The 24,668-nt window shown below is 41.8% G+C and overlaps 1 protein-coding gene across 2 annotated transcripts in view; it reads right to left on the bottom strand.

The window, feature by feature from the left end:
* JMY (junction mediating and regulatory protein, p53 cofactor) overlaps positions 1-18,532 on the bottom strand; it is a 118,378-nt gene extending 99,846 nt beyond the window's left edge. For both annotated transcript variants that reach the window (XM_032847827.1, XM_032847819.1), the window contains exon 1: positions 16,905-18,532. In XM_032847827.1, coding sequence (XP_032703718.1) covers positions 16,905-17,942 — 1,038 coding nt within the window. In that variant the 5' untranslated portion in view covers positions 17,943-18,532. The remainder of the gene's footprint in view (positions 1-16,904) is intronic.
* Between the last annotated feature and the right edge of the window lie 6,136 nt (positions 18,533-24,668).

A 24,668-nucleotide genomic window follows, 5' to 3' on the forward strand; every position in this document is an offset into this window, starting at 1 on the left:
TTATTCTGTTCACATTAATATACTTATATATTATTTCCCACATGCTTTTTATCCTGAAACAGAACAGTACGTTACAAAGGTATTATGCAGCAACTAAACTTAATACTCTTGCAGAGAAGCCCAAGACATCTCACCTAACACTGCTAATTTATTAATCTATCCTCTTTGCTATAAAGTTTCATGTTTTTCCAACATTAGATTACCTTAAAACCAATTATAACTTCAACTGGCAATCTATTTTAATCTGTGTATATGAAAATAATCTTAAAGCAAATGCATTTTAAACCTTCAAAAGATGCAATTTACTATAAGCATTAGACTTTTTAGTCTAAACCATTTCCTATAATCTATGCTAAAAGAATTTAACTGATAAAAGAATATAATCACAGGGGCACCTGGGTGGCTCAGTGGGTTAAAGCCTCTGTCTTCGGCTCAGGTCATGATCCCAGGGTCCTGAGAACGAGCCCCACATCTGGCTCTCTGCTCAGCACAGAGCCTGCTTCCCCTCTCTCTCTGCCTGCCTCTCTGCCTACTTGTGACCTCTGTCTGTCAAATAAATAAATAAAATCTTTAAACATACATATATAATCACTAACCTATTATGAACAACATAAGTTTCTATCTTGCTAACCAAAACTGATGAAACCCAGGGAATAAATAACCTGAGCTGCAGACATCTGCAGGTTATCAACTGCAAAATGTGCAAGGTACTCTGAATAATACACACACAAAAAGAGTAAAAAGAAATTGGAAAGAGCTGGATTATTTAGGATTAAGGATGTCTGGCATGTTTAAAATATGGAAAATGCAGGTTTGCTAAATTTGAAAAGAGTTACTGATGGACACAAACTGAGACAGAATGGAGATGATCTGAATGAGAATTATAATACTCCTGACAGGAGGATGGAAAGGCTCAAGTGCAGCCAACACAATACAGAGATGCTCATAGCACAGGAAAAAAGGACGAGGCAGGGAACAGGGGCCTAGAAATAGCAAGTTCAGTTGAATTATTTCTGCGTCAAGGCCTGACACATCTCGTGCAATTTTAGAAAGTTATTTTGCTCTACTGATTCACTTAAAAGAAATGGAAGCACAATTGCATAAAGAATCAATTAAACATATTAGCCTATTAAGAACCTTCTTTCCCTTCTTTCTAGCTTCCCTAAATGGATTTTTTTTTTTTTTGCCTCCCTTGATCTAATCGTGATTAAGAAATAGGCTCTTAACCTCTGAGGTCTCACTTATCTGAAACAAAACTGCTTTTTGCAAAAATTTTCTAGGGCAAGGACTGACAAACTATATTTTTTTTTTCTTTTTTAAATATTTTATTTATTTATTTGACAGACAGAGATCACAAGTAGGCAGAGAAGCAGGCAGAGAGAGAGGGGAAAGCAGGCTCCTGCCAAGCAGAGAACCCGATGCGGGGCTTGATCCCAGGACCCTGAAATCATGACGGGGGCCGAAGGCAGAGGCTTTTAACCCACTGATCCACCCAGGCGCCCCCAGACTTTCTATCTTAAAGGAGTCAGTGACAACAGTTAAAAAAAGGTTTTTTTAAATACTCCCTATAATTGGTTGCAGCAGAGAAAACCTCGAAACGACAACCCTGCACCACACTTCTCTCCCCAAACCTATTCCACTTGGTTTCTATGCCAATGATCATTCCAGTGGAGGAGAAAGGAAGAAGACACTTGATGTGCTTCATTATGGAGTTCCCATCCTGTAAGTTCCCAATCAGAGTTAGTTCAGGCTGAATCCTAACTTCAGGATTATAAGACTGCTACTATCCTTGGAGATCATGGAATAATTTTTAAAGCCACAGATATAAAATTTAGAGGCTAAACTCTCCTGTGTACAGTTTCATAACTTTCTTCCCTACTCTAAGCTATCAAACACAAGACAGAGTGCCTTATATTTAATTAGAAAGATGTTAAAGAAACAATTTAACAAAATCTACAAATATCTTCACTATTAAATTATTAAGACATTCAAATAATTACCTGCTTGTGATAAAGGAGTGACTCAGGACTAGCACTAGGGAGACCTGCAATCTGTTTCTCCAACTGAAAGTAAGGACTAAAGCCAAATATTTTCCAGATTCACAAAGCACACTGCTTGGGGCACCTGGGTGACTCAGTTGGTTAAACATCTGCCTTCAGCTCGGGTGGTGATCCCAGGGTCCTGGGATTGAGTCTCACATTCGGCTCTCTGCTCACCAGAATGCCCATTTCTCCCTCTACCTCTGCCTGCTGCTCTGATTATTTGTGTTGTGCTCTCTCTCTGGCAAGTAAATAAATAAACCCTTAAAAAAAAAAAAAAAAGCACACTGCTCAATTCTATTCTTGTTATAATAAAACTGAATTGCTTCTATATTATTTTGTAAGTTAATCAGTTAATCACTATCTGTTAATAATAGTTAATGCTAAAACCCAATTTTAGCTAAATGCTAGACCACATTAGCATTTAGCATTTACTCTTATACAAAGTATAAGGGCTACTGACAGTAATAACTCATTCTGAAATTTTAAACATTGATTTCTAGATTCTTTACTCCACAGAGAAGTGGTATATTTTATTTCATTTTACTCCTGGGGAAACACGTACCTTTAGTCAAATGTTAGCTACATGCATACATGTCATGTAAAGAAGCCAACTTTTTTGAAGAGCACCAACAGTATACAGAGGCATGGGGGAATTTGAAGCATTAGAACAGTATCCAGAAAATCTGTCTTTGTCTCCTAGGAACTATAATGCATTTCAAAGGGCAGGAGTTGTTCAAAAAGAGAAAAACACAGGGCAGCAGTTACAGATGATATGAGTCATACATAACGTAAGTCCTCTCTGATCTATGGATTTCTGAGAGAAATTACTCTGACGGTGGTCAGAAATGACTTAATCTGGCCCTGGAAAGAAGGGTAGTTAGACAAAAAAAGGAAGACATTAGAGGGCGGTCTACTGTATAGTGGAACATGGGTACTGTGAATTCAGCAAATAATGGGTAAAAGACCTTGGCTAGAATAATGAAAGGTTCGTATAGAGAAGAAAGAGTTAAGACTGGCAGGCTAACCAAAATATGGATGGTTCTGAATGCCAGGAATTTGGGCTCTGTCTACAGGACAACCGTAAGCAATGGAAGAGTACAGTTTGTTCTCTGTATGTGTTTAGTTCTTTAGTTCTAAAATCAATATTTAATATTTCTGAATCAGTATGCATTTACAAATCAATGTGTACATATAACAGTGTTTCTTTTTCCACACTGAACAAAACCTGTCTTAAAATCAAACATGTGTCATAATCAATAGCTTCTTAAGACCAACAAACACCAGATTGGGAAGAAATGAATAACAGTTTTGGGAACTGAGGGAAGTGAGGCATTTTCAGGGAAATAGCAAAGACTCAGATTAAAGGCACTGCTTCACAGAGATCCACACACCAAGTCAGGGATGGCAGGTGGGAGGATACACTCTGGATAAATGCAATGAAGAGAAATTCGGCAGAGCATCCAGATGCAAGTGAAAGTTGGAAATGCTGGACTTAGAACTCTAGGATGAGAGATGACCACAGGGCAGAAAGAGTAAAACGCCACTTAATAGCTTAGGACCCAGGCGCACACACCCAAACATGCAAAGACATCAAAATAAGTTTTAAAAACAAATTATTCACACAGTACATGAGAAGCTGACAAAAATCGATGATTTATGAATACTCAAACTCTGTATCTCCAAAAACCCTGATCTGTGACACAATAGTGATTTGCTGTAATCCTCCCTTTACCAATTTATTCCACTGCCCTTATCAAAATGGCTACTTGTTTCTAACAGTATTGCAGTATATCCACCCTGCTGTACTTTTCAAGTCATTAAGCTAGAAAAGAGGTTTAGGAGTATCTCCAGAAAAAAACCATTTGCAGGGGTGCCTGGGTACCTCAGTTAAACAACTGCCTTTGGCTCAGGGCATGATCTTGGGTCCTGGGATCAAGCAGGAAGCCTGCTTCTCCCTCTCACTCTGACCCTCCCCCTTGCTCATACGCTCTTCCTGTGTCTCAAATGGATGGATAAAATCCTTTAAAAAAATAAGTATTTTTAAAAATCGGGGGGCACCTGGGTGGATCAGGTGGTTGAGCGCCCAACTCTTGATCTCAGCTCAGGTGTTCATCTCAGGTTCATGAGTTCGAGCCCCATGTTGGGCTCCATGCTGGGTACAGGGCCTACTTAAGGAAAAAAAAAAAATCAATATACAAAAATACTGAGATCATCCTTGTAAGAAATAATTCTGGATCCTTTGAAAAATAAACTAAATAAGTAAAGGTGGAGAGAAAAGTCAACTAGGTAGTTCTTTATTAATAAACCTATTGTACCTTAAAGGCACCTTTTTTTCCCATGAAGACATTATTTTAAGTGGTGGTTGGACTTCTAACCACACAACCCACTATAAAATGACTACCCAAAATAGAGGTAAATTTGTACAAGTGTAATGAAAAATATGACAATATTTTACAAGAACAAGCTATTAAAATACTCATCAGAAATGCCTGCACTTAAAAAACACAGACAATTTGGGGCGCCTGGGTGGCTCATGTGGTTAAGCATCACCTTCGGCTCAGGTTGTGATCCCAGGACTTTCATCGGGCTCCTTGCTCAGTGGGGAGTTTGCTTCTCTCTCTTTTTCTGCCCTTCCCCCTGCTTGTGCTCTGTCAAATAAATAAAATCTATAACACTAACATAACATAAAATAAAGACAGTTCAATTAGAATAAACAGAATTTCTAGTGAACCATAAGGAAAGGGGCTGTTTCATTTTCTACAGTATGCCTAGCAGTAGCACCTGGCACAAAAATATGCTGAATAAGTGACTAATGAGGAGCCTGAAAGGCTGTGAGGACTTTCAGAGGTTAATCCTTACAATTTTCTTAAATAATTACTTCAGCAGGAATAGCCACAAATGTACTGTGATCAGGGTTGTCTGGGATGCTTACAAACATAAGGGAAGAAGAGCTACAGAAAAAAATGGAAGAGCTACAGAAAAAGCTGTCTTTAAAAAGAACCATCCTGTCCTGTGAAGTCAGCCAAAATAATACTACTCACATGAAACAGCAACAAGGGGGCTTGGGAACCATGGATTAGGAGTTTCTTTTTCTTTTTCTTTTAAGATTTTATTTATTTGACAGACAGAGATCACAAGTAGGCAGAGAGGCAGACAGAGAGAGAGGGGGAAGCAGGCTCCCCACCGAGCAGAGAGCCCGATTCGGGGCTTGATCCCAGGACCCTGAGATCCTGACCTGAGCGGAAGGCAGAGGCTTTAACCCACTGAGCGACCCAGGCACCTCGGATTTGGAGTTTCTACTGCAGACCATTAAGAGGCTTAACAAACACACTTTTATTGCTGTTTTGACATTGTTTTGGTTTGGAAATCTTTTACCTGTATGGCATCAGCCTCCCTTAAAACCAACCTGGTCTGCAGTAGAAACAAATTTGGATCTAGGAGGAATCCAGCAGTCAGTATCCGTTTGCTTCAGGAAAAACTCAAGAATATCATAATAGCTGGTATTTACTGAGGGCTTCTAGTACCAGGTATTCTGCTAGACTCTCTACACACATTCTCTGTTACTCTTCCTGTATGATATAGGCATAACTATTATGCCAGTAACTTGCCTAAAGTTACGTAGAGGACGAAAGGAAGAAAGTATGAATCCTCAACAGCCTAACTCAGGCTCCTAAACACTGTCCTTTATGTCCCTATTCACAACCAGTCTATTTTTCCCTTACAGGAAACATGCCAATCTGTTGAGTGTAGGAAGACAAAGTACGATGAAATATTTCATGGGAAGAGGGTAAACTGAAAAAAATTAAGTGGGGAGTCATGCAGTCAGACAAGATGAAAAGACAATGAAATTGTTACTTAATTTTGGAATTCTTTCCAAAGCTCAATCTGTAAAATAAAACCTTCTCAAAAGCCAACTCCATGGCCCTTCAAGGAGCCAGAGACTTTTTAACACATGATTTACAAAAGCAAACACCTACACAGTCTTCATTGTGGGCTGGCACATAATTTACTTTTACTTAAACAAGGTTGTCCGAAAGATGTGATTGAGATACACACACACACACATACACACACACACACACACACACACACACACACACACAATGGAATACTATGCAGCCATCAAAAGAAATGAAATCTTGCCATTTGTGACAATGTGGATGGAACTAGAGGGTATTATGCTTAGCAAAATAAGTTAATCAGAGAAAGACAAATATCATATGATCTCCCTGATATGAGGAAGGGGAGATGCAACGTGGGGGCCTTGGGGGTAGGAAAAGAATAAATGAAACAAGATGGGATCGGGAGGGAGACAAACCATAAAGACTCTTAATCTCACAAAACAAACTGAGGGTTCTTGGGGAGAGGGGGTAGGGAGAGAGTGGTGGGGTTATGGACATTGGGGAAGGTATGTGCTATGGTGAGTGCTGTAAACCTGGCGATTCACAGACCTGTACGCCGGGGGCTAATAATACATTATATGTTAATAAAAAAAAAAAAATGTTATCCATTCCCACTAGTTTTTCAAGTTTAAATATTGCTTAAGTTAATTCTCACTCCCTTTCTTTTTTAAAAATTTCATTATTTTTAAGTAATCTCTACACCCAATGTGGGGCTCAAACTCATAACCCCAAGATCAGGAGTTACATGCTCCATGACCAAGCCAAACAGGCACCTCTCATCCCCTTTCCCTCTTAATCCTTCATTTCATTAACCCAGCTTGTCCTAACTTTTTCATTTTCATTTAGGAACCCCAACACCCAAGTTCACATCATCTACTATACAAGAAAAAAAAGGGGGCAGGATTTCCAACAAAAAATAAAGAGAGGGTAACACACTTAACTGCCCTCCTCCCCTGTCTAACCAGAAAAATCTAGCCAATGAGATACGTATTTAGTACTATTAAGGGGAAAGGGAGTGTAATAGTCACTATTCGGTGTCATGGATGAATTATTTAAATGGGAGTAAATAGTGAAGGATGGAGGTAAGATTTCAGGTCTCAGTTTAGACTATACCAAATTCTATAGCTCTCCCATGGAGGGGGGGGGGAAGAGCACTGGAAAATATTTTGGGGGTGCCTGGGTGGCTCAGCTGGTTAAGCATCTGCTTTGGCTCAGGTCATGATCCCAGGAACCTGGGATTGAGCCCCACGTCTGGCTCTCTGCTTAGCGGGCAGCCTGCTTCTCCCCTCCCTCTGCCTGCTGGTGCTCTGTCAAATAAATGAATAAAATCTTAAAAAAAAAGGGGGGGATAAAATACACATGTGAAAACTTAGGGAAAATTATCATAATGTCTAAACCCTTAACATATATAGATTTTACAAGAGAATATTTAAGCTATCAGTTGTTCTTTCTGTGGTTTAGAAAAATTATTTTTATAAATGAATTTTTTTTAAGAGAAAGAGCAAGTATGAGGAGGGATGTGGGGAGGCGCAGGGGCAGGGACGGAGAGAATCTCAAGCAGGCTCCACGTCCAGTGTGGAGTCCAAGATGGGGCTGGATCTCACCCTGAGATCATGATCCAAGACAAAATCAAGAGTGGGATGCTTAATCCATTGAGCCACCCAGGTACCCCTATAAATGATTCTTTTAAGAATTACATGCATTGGGACACCGGGATGGCTCAACTGGTTAAGCATCTGCCTTAGGCTCAGGTCATGATCTCAGGTTCCTGGGATCAAGCCCCATGTCAGGCTCTCTGCTCAGCAGGCATTCTGCTTCTCCCTGTCCCACTGCCTCTCCCCCTATTCTTTCTCTCTCTCAAATAAATAAAATCTTTAAAAAAAAAAAAAAAAAAAAAAAGAGGGGTGCAGTTGGCTCAGTTGGTTAAGTGTCTGCCTTCAGTTTAGGCCCTGATATAGGATCAAGCCCTGCATGGGGGAGCCTGTTTCTCCCTCTCCCTCTGCCTGCTGCTCCACCTTTTATTCTCTATCAAAAGAAAAAAAAAAAAGAAAAAAAGAAAAGACAGACAGACATGCATTCTGTCTCACATAGAGCCTCATGTATCATATGCACAAATTTAAATTAGCCTCCTTTAGGATTACCATGTTCTCTAATTACAGACAACATTATTACAGTATTACGGACATAATCGAGGTTTTCCAAAAACAATCAGCAGCCAGACACTGTTAATGTTTTTGTCTGGTTATGAGAAACTGACCAAGTATTTCAGTTTGCCAATGTTTATCAGTTAGCTTCTCTCCCTGTCTATGGTCCAACAATTAAGAAAGCAGGGTAGAATTGGACTTGGATTTGAATCCAGTTTGCTTACACGCCACATATGTTATCTTCACAAATTTATCTGATCTCTTTGAACCTATATCCTCTACGGTAAAATCCCTACCTCTTAGTTTGATATGCAGATTAACATTAAGAGTTCACACTTACCAAGTGTTTGCTGGGTACACAGCACTGTTCTAAGTACTGACATAAAACCTATTTTTAAAGGCAGCAGTGTTCTCTCACTTTACAGAAGCAGCAGCTAAGGAAGTAAGACAATTAGGTAGACCCATGTTCACAAAGCTATCAGGTAGAGGAGCCAAGACTCAAAAGTCAAAAAACTACCTCTTAACTCCTATCTACACGCTGAGGTAATTTAGACCTCAGCACAGTGCTTGAGCCACAGGAAGCATTCAATAAAGGTTATTTCGATGACTGAAAATTTAAAGCCTCACATATTTCACTACACACAGGTCCCTCTCAACATGGCCCCATTGGTGTCAGCGAAGAGGAGATAGACTCACCTAGACAGGAAGGTGAAGATAAAGAAGTTTTAAAGAAATAATTTTAGGGGTGCCTGGGTGGCTCAGTCAGTTAGGCGTCTGACTTTGGCTCAGGTCATGATCCCAGGGTCCTGGGATCCAGCCCCATGCTGTGCTCCCAGCTCAGCAGAGAGCCTGCTTCTCCCTCTCTCTCTGCTTGCCTGTACTCTCTCTCTTTCTGCTGCTCTGCCTACTGGTGCTGTCAAATAAATAAAACCTTAAAAAAAGAGAGAGAAATAATTTTAGTAGCTAAATATTTGCTTTGTAAATGTAACTTCAAGTTTTCAAATGGAAAAGCAGTTTTAATACTAGAAACCACGGGGAAATGTAAAGAAACTTTGGGGGAAATGGGGAACACCTTGAGAACAAGTAATGAACAAAGTGAGGCCAACAAATATAAGAACAGGAAGAAACACTTCTGCCCTCTTCTAATGCCCTGTGCAGTCAAAAATGAATTTAGGGCTTTTTTAAAGCCTTAAAAAAAAAACTCTAGCAAAATTAGAAGTGCTGTGACTTGAACAGTCTGAACAGTTTATAGCAAGGAGACCCTAAACCTGGATACAAGCACATAAGACAAGTGGCTCAAGTTCCAACACTTGCCATACTATACCTGTTAACCACCCTGGGGATCCTTAACTTCTAACCTTGGTCTTACCTGGGACACAGAGACCAAGGACCTTAAGTGACAGTCTTTAAGGTCAAGCTACTAGTATCAGAATTAGCACAAAAAGAGATTTTATTGAGCCACATTCAATAAATTTTCTTTCCCCTATGCACTTACCATAGTGTAGTTAGAGCTTCTTAAAAATACCATGCCTCAACAAACGAACAAAAACCCTGCCTCAACTAATTCCTAGCAGCAGGCCAATTTGATAACCAACTGTATTTAAAACCTCTTGTAAAGAAAAACACAATTTTTGTTAATCACTGTAGTCTCCCTATGCTTATGTTACCTGAATGTACTAATATTTGTTAAAGCAACTAAGCCCCTAGCCATCACCCTCAAATGCTAACGTTAAAAATAAAACCACACATCATTAAGTGAATTTTATACACTTATCCTTAAAACCATTCTCCTCTAGCCCATCAGGCCTATTTTTATTTCACAGCCTATACCACAAAACCTTTACTAGAGTACAAAAAGTATATATCATATGCAATTATAACCATATAAAATTTAAATTCAGGGGCAAGCATAGGGGCACCTGGGTGGCTCAGTCAGTTGGGTGTCAGACTTGATTTTGGCTCAGGTTCTGGTCTGGGGTCAAGGGATGGAGCCCCCTAAGCCAGCTTGGTGCTCAGCAGGGAGTCTGCTTGGGATTCTCTTCCTCTTCCCTTACCCCTCCCTTATGTGCTCTCTCTTAAAATAAATATAATCTTTAAAAAAATAAAGACAAAAAAAAAAAATCCAAGGAAAAGCATAAAAGGGTATTTTTCCACATTGAAGAAAACTCATGAAATCTTCCAGCTTTTTGCTGAATGAATCCTTCTCTGCCTTTCTGGAGCTTTAATAACTTACTCTCTGTTAAGGCTACTTAGTATTAACAGTCCACTACAAAAAGCTTGAAAGTCCAAAGGAACTTCACTCCTATCAAAAAACAAATAGCACCAAGAACTATTAGTCTTCATTACATTTTCTCAGCCTTGCAACTTAAATTTTTTCCCATCAACAACTGAGGGAACTGGGCAGATTAAAGGGAACAGATCTGGCCTATTAAAGAGTGAAAAGAGCCATAGGAAACTTCCCATTACAAAAAAGTAAGCACACAGGCATTTAACCATCAATGGAAGGCCAACTTTTGCTTTCAATTCTCACTTTCAGCAATATTCCACAGTCAATGAAAGGTCAAATAAAGCAGCAATGGAGAACAGTGAGAGACTGATTAAAGTTACATGTGAAGATTTGGGGAGTGAAGATTGCTAATTCAAACATAACAATTGTTATGTTTAACAAACCAAACCGCCTACTCACCTTCTCCCCTTCTTCCCTGTACTACATTGGTCAGTAGTCCCACCCCCACACCCCTGAACTCCCATTAGTCAAGTGTTTGTCCAAGCTGGCCTGGTTTTAGCAAGGAGGAAACATGCCTGATTTCAAGACTGTGAAATACCTGGTGGATGGGGCATCATGTAATGTTAAACAGCAAGCAGAGAAAGCATCACATCAATCAGTTACCATGAAGGCTGCTGCTCTCCTCCCACCAGCCTCCATGCCTCTGCATTATAGATACGCTAACCTAAAAGGATATATTCATCTTTTTTCTATACTTCTCTCTTTTCAGTGATGTGAAAAATGGCCAAGTTTATTTGGGCACAGAAATGAAGAAAAAGTTAGTATCTGAATCATTGTTTCCACGGCCTCTACCTTTCAAGTCTTTCATAACTTTCAAGAATCCTATAAAATTCACTTAGCTTCATTATTCCTTAACTGTGTGTGCCCTATTTTTATGGGAAAATACAGCCATACAGCGCTCTCAGCTGCAACTACATTAAATCCTTCCTGAGTCTACTTCTACTATTTATACCTAATCATGGGTAAAGGCACACTGTCCCAGTGAAAGGCCAGCATCCTCAGGCTCTAAAAAGACTATGATTTCTCTAATACATATAGTTGGGATATCAGTGTGGCTCCAGAGTTTATAACTAATCCTAGTTTTTCAGAAAAATTCAAAAGTCCTAATTGGTTGAAGAAATGGTAAGCATTCTTTCTAGAGCTCCCTGTCCCTTACGTTAGTTATTTACATCTGAGTCATTTTAAGTTACAAAGGAAAACAGCAGTTGGGCACTCTTGTCTAACATAAACCCATCCTTGCACCCCTAGGCAACCCCTTTCTTCTGTAACACAACATGAGACTCTGCCCCACAGCATGCCTATCATAGTTCATTTGAAATTAAAAAAATGAGTTATCTCAATTTAAAAGCCATTATTGAACTGACTAGAAGTTTTAAATATAGCCACTCTCCCATTCTCAGGAGTAGAGACTGACATCCCTTCTATTGTCTTCAAAGAAACAAGGCATGGCAGAAAATGCACATGTTTGGATTCAAACCAATCTACACTTGAATCTCAGTTTGGTCACAACTTAGCTATTTAAGGTTGGCCAAATCCAACATCTTTAAGTTTCAACTTCTGCTTCAGTAAAAGAGGTATAAAACACGATTTACCTGAAAAGAGAGTGGGGAGGATGAAAGGAGATAGTAAACATGAAACACCAATACCTAAGTAGTGCCAATAAATATTAGTTACATTCCCTTAAAGAAATGCTGAGGTGAAAAAACTCTGAAGAATCCTCATTACAGGAAAGAAGAGAACACTTCCTGGAAGCCTCCTTTATACATTCCACTTTGTTAAGCACTTTTTCATAATATCTTACTTAAATCTTAGATATCTTTTAAGTATCTTCTCCATTTCCCTGTTTTAAGAAGGTTAACAAAGTAGGTCACGGAAGTGTTGCGTTCTATTTGGAAGCCAGGTCTTTCTGACTCCAAACATTAGGTAGGCTCTCTCTGCAGCATCCCTTACATGGTTACTAACAAAAACACATACTGCTCTCAGTACTTTTTTGTTTGTTTGCTTTACTAGCAATAAGTTAAAATCAACTGGGAAGAAGTTAGCTGAGCAACTGTATAAACATAATCTCTTCTCCAAAGAGAAGACTATTTTAGATCTTAACCAAGCCTACGATCATAGTTAAGGTTCACTATCTAAAGGACCACAACTATTTCAACAATAGTTGTCCTTATAAGGAAACCACTATTTACAAAATCGAGGTCATCAGAGGTAAGTAAGCCACGGTACAGGTCACCCATGCATATACACTATAATATGATCCCCAGCTCTAACCAACAACTAAGACTACTGCTCAAAACCATCCCCAGCGGCCTTGGTGGCACCTGATTCATTCAAATAGGGTGCTATACAAATAGCACTCCTTACAGCAAACCCTTGTAAAAGTCTAAAACAAACCTACCATTTAATAAATTACTAACTTCATTTAAGATTAAGGCCCTAAGTAGCACAGAACCTCACAATTCCTATGTTATCTAAAAATTTCTCATTAGTGGGGCACCTGGGTGGCTCAGTCAGTTAAGCATCTGCCTCCTGTTTTCAGCTCAGGTAACGATCTCATGGATTGTAGGATCCATTCCCATGTCAGGCTCCTTGCTCAGCAGGAAGTCTGCGTGCAAGATTCTCTCCTTCTGCCTCTCCCTCTTCCTCCTCTCGAAATAAATAAATAAATCTTTAAAACTAAGTAAAAATTTCTTATTAGTATTACATAAATTATACCTTCTCACAAGCTATAATTCCTAGTCAACTGACCAAATCTGTGAATCATTAAAACGTGTAGGAAAGAACTTAGTATTTTATTCTTCAATATTTCACAGAACTGATATAGAAGTACTTCTTATAACCCCATATTAAATTGTAAGTATATTCTAAAACTTAAACTCCAATAGAGGTACGCCCAAAGCTTACAAAGCAAATGATTTACAACTGTGGTTTTAAAGCTCTTTCTGAAGAACACCTTAAAGAATTTGATAAAAGCCTTTCTACAAAAATGCAAATGTCTATGCATATAAAACTTAGTATGCTACTTTATGGTACCCCATTAAAGTCCATCTATAGTTCCCCTCAACTTATAGGGAATTCACTAGCCTCAGATAAAGACCCCTTATTTAGAAAGTTATTTACAGTTTTATAAGGTTTAACTCTCAGGTTTTTTTTTTTAAGATTTTTATTTATTCATTTGACAGAGATCACAAGTAGGCAGAGAGGCAGGCAGAGACAGAGGAAGGAAGCAGGCTCCCTGCTGAGCAGAGAGCCCGAGATCGGGGCTTGATTCCAGGACCCTGGAATCATGACCTGAGCCGAAGACAGAGGCTTTAACCCACTGAGCCACCCAGGCACCCCTAACTCTCAGTTTCTAAATAGCATGGTCCCTTATGTGGAATTTACATTTAGCAATTTATAATAAAATTTTATTTACACACATTTTAAAATTTCTTCTAAATCTCCTGAATTCTTGTAATACTAAAAAGCAACAACAACAAAAACACCTCTGGTGTCCTTGCTCCACAAATATTAAGAATGCTCAAGATGTGTGGCCCTGAACTAGGGATGGCAGAGAAAATTCCAAGATACCGCTCAAGGCCAGTGACCTTGAGAAGTTTACAATCTAGTTGTACAGTCTGTTCTACTAAAACAAAACAAAAAATCACCTCCTTTACACAATTTACGGACCATTTTGAACAAAAACAGGTGTGGTCTTTAGGCGAAAGCCTTTAAATAGATAGGAAAAGGGATACTGGAGAGGAAAAAAAAAAAAAGCAGAAAATAGATCCAGAGAAAATAAAGAAGGAAAAACACAACCAAAAGTTTAAATTTTCTAAGTAATATATACCTAAGAATGTGTTTGATTTACCAGATATACCTGGCTTGAACACCTTTATAACCACTTCCACAAGTCAACTGCAGAAGTGGGAACAAAAAAACCATTATACTAAATTTAATAAAATCAATAGCACAAAAATTACGCATTTCTATAGTCTACCTAAAAAAGTTACTGCAAACTATTAAAATAGTAAAACATTTTAAGCAGCTAAGAAAAAACAAAAAAACATGGCTGCCATGCTCTTACACTCCTATTATCATGCCCATAACAGAAGTCGCTAATTAAACCCACTACCCTTTCTCCCTACTGAGCTTCATTTCTTTCAATATAAACTTCCAGCAGATACCAGGGTGAGCACTAAACTGAATCCATTTCTTGTCTTGATAATTACTTTTCAAATACTGTTCAAATCTACTAATCGAAGCACCAAAAATTTATATATTTAATGTCAAATGAATTCATAATAAACTTCTTTTAACTTGTCTTCCAGAACACAAAATACTCTATAAAACTTCAAATTCTGTTTGTTAAAGAAAACTCAACACCATGGTCAACATAACATTAGGAAAAGATATTTTTTAAAAAATGTAACCCTCCACCCCCATGGAAAAGTTCCAGAAAACTGTATCTATTTTTTGGCAGCTCTCATTTTTTACCCTATTTGAATGAAACCAGACAAAATTACTCTTTCAAAAATCAATAAAATTAAAACTAAACAAGTCTACATCATTTAGAGATATAAAGTTTAGGGGTTGCCTGGGTGGCTCAGTCAGTTAAGCATCTGACTTTGGCTCAGGGTTCTAGGATTGAGCCTCTTCAGGCTCCCTGCTCAGCAGAGTCTGCTTCTGTCTCTGCCCACAGGGGCCTGCCGCCCACCAGCTCATGCACACGCTCTCTTGCTAATAAATACAAAACTTAAAAAACAATCAAGTTCAACAAAAAATTATGAGAAAGAAATATTGATATTGTCCAACATAGTTTAAAAGAAATACAATATTAATCAAATCAATATTAACAAAACTTTAAAGAGAATATATGTGACCATTTAAAATTTACCACTTCCTTCCAAAAAGAATTATGGTAGAACACAGATTCCCGATGTAGATGATAAAGAGGGAAACAGGGGCACCTGGGTGGCTCATTAGTTGCGTGTCTGCCTTCAGCTCAGGTCATGATCCCAGGATTCTAAGATCAAGTTGGCAAATGGGGTTCCCTGCTCAGTGGGGAGTCTGCTTCTCCCTCTCCCTCCCCCCCAATCATGCACACACATGCTCACTTTCTCTCTCGCAAATAAATAAAAAATCTTATTAAAAAAAAAAAAAGAAGAAGAGAATAAAAACATCCCCAGAATTCTAGGGATCACATTACAGGTGGGTGATGCTTAGGACAAAGTAAACTAACAGGAAGGAGTGAAAATCTGGATTCAGGAAGTTGTATGAAAGCACTGTGAGTTAAGCAAGAAAAACGCCCCAAATCTAGCAATGAAAAATACATAGGATTCCATGGATAAACCACGAGGTACCAGCTTCCTAGCCTTAATAGCAGGATTCGAGCTTTTATAAACACAGGCAAGGTTAACAGATGACAACACAATATCAGGAATATAAACATCATAAAAAGGGGCATTTCCCGACGCCACCTCTAACCTCAATCGGTACTAATACTAAAAATAATAGCTTTCAGGAAGTATCTGTTAGTGCCCATTAGGGAAACTAAAGTGTATCTTTTTTTTTTTTTAATATTCATTTTTAAGTAATTTCCACACCCAACATAGGACTCAAATTCACAACCCCAAGATCAAGAGCTGCAGGGTTTATTGAGTGAGCCAGCCAGGTGACCCAAAAACTAAATTTTAAAGTACATTTTAAAATACTTTTTTCCCTACTGTTCTTTGAGCAGAAACTCTACGGTAGGCATGACTGCAAATTATGTACATCCTACAAATCACAGACCTCCTCATATATACCCATGCAGTCCTTATACATTATTTCCTGTAATTTTAGGTGTAAGATGGTTTGAAAAAGCTTTGTACTACTTTTACAAGTACGAAAGTATAATAAACATTCCTGCTCAAGACCTTTTTTCCTCCCTAAAACAGGAGTTAAACACCAACCAGTTATAAAGACTCGAGACTACTCATAAGCCCTTAAAAATACATTCGCATGGTGCTTTTTCATTTGGATAGGCCACTCATTTGAAGGAAAACTAATTTAAAATTTGCCTAAGTTGCCAAACTACAAACGGAGACTTAAAAAAAAACAAAAACAAAAACTGTATTCCCTAAGACAAACTATTTTGAATAAATCAACAGGACATCAGAAAAGTAAGATTAATATCTGAGCAGTTATTGTTGGAGAAGGAAAAGAGATAGGAATGCTCAGTGTATATTTATGGGTCGCCTCTTAGTGGCTTTATTACCTGCAGCACTGAGTAGAAAACACACCACTTATATACAGCCTATTTGATAAATGCTATAAAGAAGTCTAAAAACAATCAAAGTTCCTTCAGAGGGCCAATTAAGAAAAGCCACGGTTTTCCCACCACTGAAAGTAATCAAGGAGTTGATTGGTAAGGGATCCATCTTCTTCCTCTTCTCCGGTCCAGAAGAAAAAGTCTCCCATATTGTCATGGTCACAGCCTACACAGAGGCTCCAGCCTCCGGCAGTGAGTAGCTAAAACCAATGACTGCAGCCCAGAGTAGGTTCTTACCTCCTGGATGCGCTTCCTGGCCCGCTGAAGCACTTCTTCATAGCCCTTCTGCCGCAGCTCGCTAAGGCTTTCGTAATACTCCTCGGGATCATCGGTCTCAGTGAAAAGAACCTGGGAGAGGATCTTCCAGCCGCAGGTGTCCAGGCCATGGCCCAGGTAGACCTGGAGCTGGTAACACAGAGTGTCGATCTCCTGCTCCGTCATCTCTGGGGCGCCCCCGAACAACACGGTCCACATGCCAGAGGGCTCCTCGGGGAATACCGGCAGGCACTGCTCCAGCTGCGAGTTCACAGAACACAGCTGCTGGTGCACAGCACGCAGATCCTGGAAGGAGAAGAGCCCGGCCCAGCTACACTCCTCGGCCGGGGACTCCAGCTCGACGGTGGAAGGCGGCTGCTCCGCGTCCGACAGCGCCAGGGCCGCCGGGGCCACTTCGTCCTCCCTCACCATTTCCAGCACCTCTATCTCCTCGGAGACCGCCCCGCAAGCGCTCACTACTCGCACGGAGGACAACGGGGCCTCCCTGGGCGCCGGCGGGGCCCCTGCTGCAGCGGCCCCCGCATCTTTGCCTTCAGATCCCCTTCGGACCGGGCTGGTCTTGGCCCGCACTGGGCTCCTGAGGGGGCTCTCCGCCCCTTTGCCGGCGGGACACCGCAGCAGCGGGTCCCCACGAAGGCTGCGCGCGCTCCGCGGAGAGCCGCCCTCCGCCCAGGCCGCGCTCCTCCGGGGCCCCGGGCTTCTACCCAGAGTCGCAGAGGCCGTGGCCTCCGGCCGGCCCTTGCCCGCTGGGCTGCCTGGCGCGCGGGTCCCGTCGGACGCGGGTGCTCCGGGCTCAGCACCTCCTCGTGACCCCGCCTGCTCCCGGGAGCCGCTCCTCTGCCTCTGGGCCGTCCGGTTGTGGCAGGTTATGGCAAACTTGCCCTCAATCTCGTTCCAGGCCACAATGAAGACGAACTTGTGCTTCTCGCGCTCGTCGAACACATGGGGCCTCACGGCCACCCAGTCCGACTCGAGCGTCTCCTCCAGCGCGAACGACATGGTGGCTCCGGTGCCAGGCCGCGGGGGATGCGCCGGTGGCCCTGCCCGCTCGAAGACTCACCGGCTGGCTGCACCGCGCCCCCCGCTCACCCTCGCTGGGCGCCTTCGGCCATCTTAGCGCGCCAGCCGGCTCTCCCCGCTTGCTCGCCGGGCCCTCCTCACTTGAACCCGCCGCGCTCCTTTGTGGCGCGGCTCGCAGGAAAGACAATACGCGTCCCCGGAGCAGGTAGTTCACATGGTCACGTGCGGCTGGATCTGTTTACAAACCCGGTGCTGCGGCAGCGCCTCGCGCCCGTCCCGGCCGCCCCCAGCGCGAGGCCGCGGTGCTGCGTCTGTGGCTCTCTGAAGGTGAGGAGCGGGTCCCGCGGGGCCGGGCAGGCCGGTAGGCGGTAGGAGCAAGCGGTGTGTAAGTCTCCGCCGCTCGCCCAGGCCGATCTCCCCGCCCCTCCTCCTTCTCCTCCTCTTCCCGACCGCCCGGAGCCGGCCTGACGGATAGACGCGTCTCCTAAACTCTGAGCCTCAGTATCGCCACAATGTTGCCATTTGGCTGCTTACGTAGGCTGCTCCACGAGGGACGTAAACATGGGCACGTGCCGCACGCTGGTGACGCGGCGGCTGCGGCGCGCACACCCCGCCCGCGCGCGCCGGCACCGCCCCTCCCCGTTCCCCGCCCCCGCCCGCGAGCGGCCGCGCGCGCAACTCCTGCCTTCCGCGCAGCCTCCTTCCACAGCGGCTGGAGAAGGTTCTCCACAGAGGGCAGGTTGGGAAGACGGTGAGCGTGGTACGTGCGTCTTGCGGGACAGGTAGCTTCTGAGCCCCGGGGGGAGTCGGTATATGTAACCCCTCTATTCAGAAAGTGCTCTGTAACATCACATGAACTTTATTGGGATGCCTCAGACTGTTGAATTCTCCCCTAACACCCTTGAGACACAATTTAAGATGTGAAAGGGAGGTGTCTGAAGACAGCCAATAGAACTCCAAAACCAAATTAAGTAAGTGAAAATTCAGTCATGTCCTAATAGGATGAGTATTTACATTTCAGTTCATCGGCGCTTTATTGCTTCAGGTTTCGTCATTGTGTACTGTTCTGGGAACCTCGTTTTGAGGTCATTGGCTTAAGTCATTTTGAAGTTGGATTCAATTATCTAGAGACTATCAGAATGCACATAGGAAAAAAATCATGTAAATCTGAAGAATTTTGCTATTTATATATATTTTTCATTAAAAAATGAAACATTTTTTAAATTGCTGGGTGGATCTTATAATCTAGTTTATATTATAGTCATTCTCTTTACTGTTAGCTCCCGATTCATAGCACAGGTATTCTGCATCCACAGTAAAGTACAATGGGAATTATCCTTTTACTTTTATAAGTGTTTCTCAAATTATGCAAAACCATTTGGATTAAAGATGCATTGTTAGCGACACTTACTTCAATACACTGGCATCCGAATAAACAATCTAAATTTTTAGCCCTGTCGCTCAGGTGGACATTGTAGACCTATCGATCTGCTTGGACCAGAAAAAAATATATATTACTTTGGGCAGGATGAGCAAAAAGGGAAAAGGACAGGTTTTTTAAATGTTCTTTTACAATTCTTTATGTAGAACCACAAATTTGCAAAGCCTGTAACTGAACATGTCCCAACTCTCAAATGCAAATCAGAGATAAAACTTTTCGAAATCTGAATCACCAGCTAAGCAAAAGATAGCATATCAAGAAAACTTACCTGTCTTTTCTGCTAAAAAGGTACCACTAAAAGTTTTTCATAAAAAGTGATGACATGATCACTAGCTCTCTTCTTGTAATACATTATAGATTACTTTGAATACCAATAATGAGCCCTAAAAGAATGCTTATAGGAAATATTTTTATTTATATATATATTAAAACTGCAATATCTATCCAAAGATACTAAATTATGTCTTCTCACAATAGTGCTAGAAAAAACTGTTTCGTGGCCACACAGGTTTTAAATATTTTTTTCCAAAGACTTTGACCTCTGTGTTTTGTCAAAGGGGTTGTTCAGTGTATCTCATTTCCTCTTAGTAATTGTTATCCTAGAAATGAAAAGAAACAAACCAAAATTCCCATGGCAGTTTACTGTAGTACTCTACAATTCTTTATCTAGCTGTGTATTTGATTGCCAAGCTAGATCTCTGAGTGTAAAAATTATTCCTTAGGAATAAGTAACACCACAGAAAGCCACACACACCTTACCAGCTTTGAAAAGGCTTGAAAATAATTTTCTGTGTGAATTTTTTTTTTAACTATTGAGGATTGCGAAGTAATCTGGGAAGTGCTTGAACTCTTTAGGCTTTTTAATAAAAACTGTAATCATTTACATAGCAGCTTTCAAATTACATAGGATTTTCCTGCACATTTTTATTTTATCCTCACAACAATCTCGTTCCAGGCCACAATGAAGACGAACTTGTGCTTCTCGCGCTTGTCGAACACATGGGGCCTCACGGCCACCCAGTCCGACTCGAGCGTCTCCTCCAGCGCGAACGACATAGTGGAAAGGGATAAGTCTTTAATTTTACATGTGAGAAAACAGCAGTTCTGATTACTTAGTCACACATTCCAGGACTGAGAACAGGGAATGAATTAATGAATGGAGTTCAGGGGCCTAATGGATGCATCTGTCCCAATTAGAGTCTCCCAGAAGGAGACACTAAAAAGAAGTTCAAAATGCAAAAGTTGATGAGGGTTAACACTTGTAAAAGAAAGGGGGCAGAAGCAGAATTGCACAGACTACCCCAACAGGGAGCTCCAGAGCAAAGATTATTCCTTAAAGAAGTTCCCCCATTGAGTAAAAATGATAAGGCCTTGCCCAGTCATTGACTTGGGACCACCTTGAGAAAAGCATCAGATGATAACCTGAAGCTGACTCTGAAGACACAAACAGCTGGATACTCAGCCAACCACATGCCTTGCAGATGTGGAGTGAATCTTTTTTTTTTTAAGATTTTATTTATTTATTTGACAGGCAGAGATCACAAGTAGGCAGAGAAGCAGGCAGAGAGCAAGGAGGAAGCAGGCTCCCCGCTGAGAAGGGAGCCTGATGTGGGGCTCGATCCCAGGACCCTGGGATCATGACCTGAGCCGAAGGCAGAGGCTTTAACCCACTGAGCCACCCAGGCGCCCCTCTTTTTTTTTTTTTTTTAAGATTTATTTGTTTATTTTGGAGAGAGAGTAAGAGTGGAAGGGACAGAGGGAGTGGGAGAGAGAATCTCAAGCAGACTCCCTACTGAGCACAGAGCCTGATGTGGGACTCCATCTCATGACCCTGAGATCACAACCTGAGCCAAAACCAAGAGTTAGATGCTTCACCGACTGTATACCACCCAGGCATGCCAAAGCAAGTCTTTTCTTAAAGGATGATGTGATTGCCACATCTCTACATCTAGTACAGTTTACCTTGTGTGCTCCATGGATCCACTTCACAACATATTTGGGGAGCAGCTCCGCTCTGGTTAGCCTCTCTTCCTGAGGGCAAATTTAGAAGAGGCAAACTGTAGCCTCCACTGCTATGGTCGGTCTCATGGCCAAAACTGGTACTCACCATCATTCTCCTCCACTCTCTGTTCTGAAGTCTCTCACTCTGCTAACTTTAGTGGCTCACATGGTGGTGTTTCCTAAACTCTCATTCCTGAGGAGTCTGAACTCCTGGTGACCTTACCCATTTATAGCCTCCATTACTACATCATTACATTTGTCACAATTAGGCAAGAGCATACCAAGAGACATCTAGGTGGCCACGAGAGTTCAATGCACATTCCTCCCTGCTCCCATCATGTAACACAGCCCTGCTTCCTCTTACTGATCAGTGTTAACTATCCCTGACAAGGTGGTGATTTCTCTTCTTGCCTGCTACCTTCTGACCACAAAGAGCCCAAAGTGTCAAAGTGGTAGCTGTAGCTTCTGGGTCAATGAGATCTTTACTATCTCATGACAAGAACATACCCATTTTGAAGATCAAGACCTCTCACCTTAACAGAATTCAGCTGGTCACTCAAAATGATGCTGAGGCCACTCCTGCTTTCACTCCTTGGTTCCTGCACCCATGTATTCTTCCCTTTGGGGACATAGTGCTACATGAAGTTCTGAAATTCAGTGTTTATACATGTTTTGGAGAATGGTACCCCCATCCTTGCAGGGTGTTACTTCGGGGCTGGTGCTGCAGCTGTGCCTTCATCATGCCATGAACACTTTATTTAGCCAGCAGCTTCTGGATGTCACAGTATGTGACACGACTAGTGGATCTGTAAAATGAGTTCTCTGATTAGATACTATATTATTTCGTGTCTGTAAATCAGGCATTCTGTTAAGTGGCTTGATCATGCTGACAGGAAAGGCAAACCCATACCCAGATTAAGTTTCTATTCCTTTGAGAAAAACCGCTGCCTCCTCCGGGATGAAAATGGTCCCAAGTAGTCCATTTGCTGCCAAGTGACTGGTTAGCCTCCTTAAGAAAGAGTGCCATACTGGTGGCTCAGTGTTGGTTTCTGTTGCTGGTGTGTTGATCACTCAAAGCGGGCAGTCACTAGATTGGCCTTCATAAGTGGAAGTCATGTTTTTTGACCCTTGCAAAGCCTCCATCTCTTTCACTGTGGTCATGTCATCTGTTTGCCTGTCATGCCAGTGAATGTCAACTAGTCAAGTTACTTTGTCTGCTTGGTCATTTGGTTCCCAGACCATGTAGACACTTTCTGATGGGTATTAAAATACAGTATAACAATCTTCACACCTTGTTCCGACTCGCATATGTCTGTCTACATGTCTTTTTTCCAGACTTCCTCTTCTGTAATATTTGAATTTTTCTTCTTCCAGGACCCAGACCATTCCCCATTGATGAGAGCTCATATGTGTTTTGACTTTAGGCTACTTTCCCTTTCATATGAAGTGGATGGCCAGATGCATCTCCTGAAGCTGTGCACATCGGGAAGTTTTATCTTTCACAAATTGTCTCATCACAGGGCACTTGGGTAGCTCAGTCGGTTAAGCATCTGACTCTTGATCTGCTCAGGTCACGATCTCAGAGTTGTGAGATGGACAGCCCCATGTCGGGCTCCATGCTGGGTGTGGGACCTGCTTAAGATTCTCTCTCCCTCTCTCTGCCCCTCTTGCCCCACCCTCTTGCTCTCTCTTAAAACAAACAAACAAAACCCAAATTGTCTCATCACTATTTTTCACAGCCACACTAAATAAGTTATATAATGCAGACAGCATCCACTTTTTTTTTTAAAGATTTTATTTATTTGACACACAGAGAGAGATCACAAGTAGGCAGAGAAGCAGGCAGAGAGAGAGGGGGAAGCAGGCTCCCTGCTGAGCAGAGAGCCCGACGTGGGGCTCGATCCCAAGACCCTGAGATCATGACCTGAGCCGAAGGCAGAGGCCTAACCCACTGAGCCACCCAGGCGCCCCCAGCATCCACTTTCGATTTTCACCTAATACCAAATCAACCCATCCATAAACCAAGCTGTCGGGGGTGGGGGGTGGTTCCTCCTTCTTCAGCTGATTGAGAGGGAGGTCCCTACTGTCACTGGTATGAGCTCAGAAGGCACATTCCTACATAGTGGATGCCATGGTAGGACACAGTAGATGCCATGAGGTTCTAGACCCACTCTTCATGGCCCTTGCAGTATCATTTCTTCTTGCTCATACTCAGTCTCAGATGTACCATTTCCATCTTATGATCAATTGCTCCTGAGCCCATCTTACTTTACGACTTATTCGCAACACATGATGGACAATTCCAGACTTGTGGCTGCTTGCTCTCCCAAAGTCAAGCATTCCAGCTCTCTCAGAGCATCTTAGCATGTTAGGAGCTGTTTTACAAAAGGTGCATAAAACTTTGCTGCAGACAGTATAACCTTGCTCCGTAAACCCAGGATCCAGAGTTGTGATTCTTCCCCTGGGACTTGTCATAAACTTCATACCATCTCCTTTTCTACCATTAACATCTCAAATACCATGGAGTGTGCTGAGATCATTTGTTCTAAAGAGGAGTTCTACTTGCTCTACAGCTAGGACTGTTAAGAAGGCTTAACAGTTGGGGCGTCTGGCTGGCTCAATTGGTTAAGTGTCTGCCTTCGGTTCAAGTCATGATCCCAGAGTCCCAGAATCAAGCCCCACATCAGGCTCCCTGCTCAGCGGGTAGTCTACTTCTCCCTCTGACCCTCCCCCATCTCGTGCTCTCTCCTCACTCGAATAAATAAAATCTAGAAGAAAAAAAAGAAAGCCTAATAGTCATTGCACTTCATTCATTGTAATAGTGGATACATGATATAGCAATTTGCCCTTTACTTTGAAGGGAATGCCCTGGCATTCACCTGATTATGGGATGTGCAGAACTTTACTAACCTGGCAAGTACCTGAATTTTTGTAGAGTCTCTCTCCCTCCCTTTGGAGTACATGTGTCTTACCAATTCTCCAGCATACTAGTACCCTCTTACTTATTCATCTGCTAGATCATCATGATGTCGTCAATGTAATGAATCAGTAGGAAGTTCTGTAATATGTCCAGATGGTCCAGATGTCTTCAGGCTACATTATGACAGATGGTGGGAAAGTTAACACAGCCCTGCAGCAAAGTGTTTCTTATCTTTCCTGACCAAGAGAGAAGAATATACATTCACCAAGCCAGTGGCTACATACTACATACAAGAGACCACATTATCTGTCCTCACAAAGAAACTACATCTGGCTGGGCAGCT

Source organism: Lontra canadensis, unplaced genomic scaffold (genome assembly GCF_010015895.1).
Source record: "Lontra canadensis isolate GAN:19392208 unplaced genomic scaffold, GSC_riverotter_1.0 scaffold4, whole genome shotgun sequence".
In the NCBI taxonomy this organism is placed as follows: domain Eukaryota; kingdom Metazoa; phylum Chordata; class Mammalia; order Carnivora; family Mustelidae; genus Lontra; species Lontra canadensis.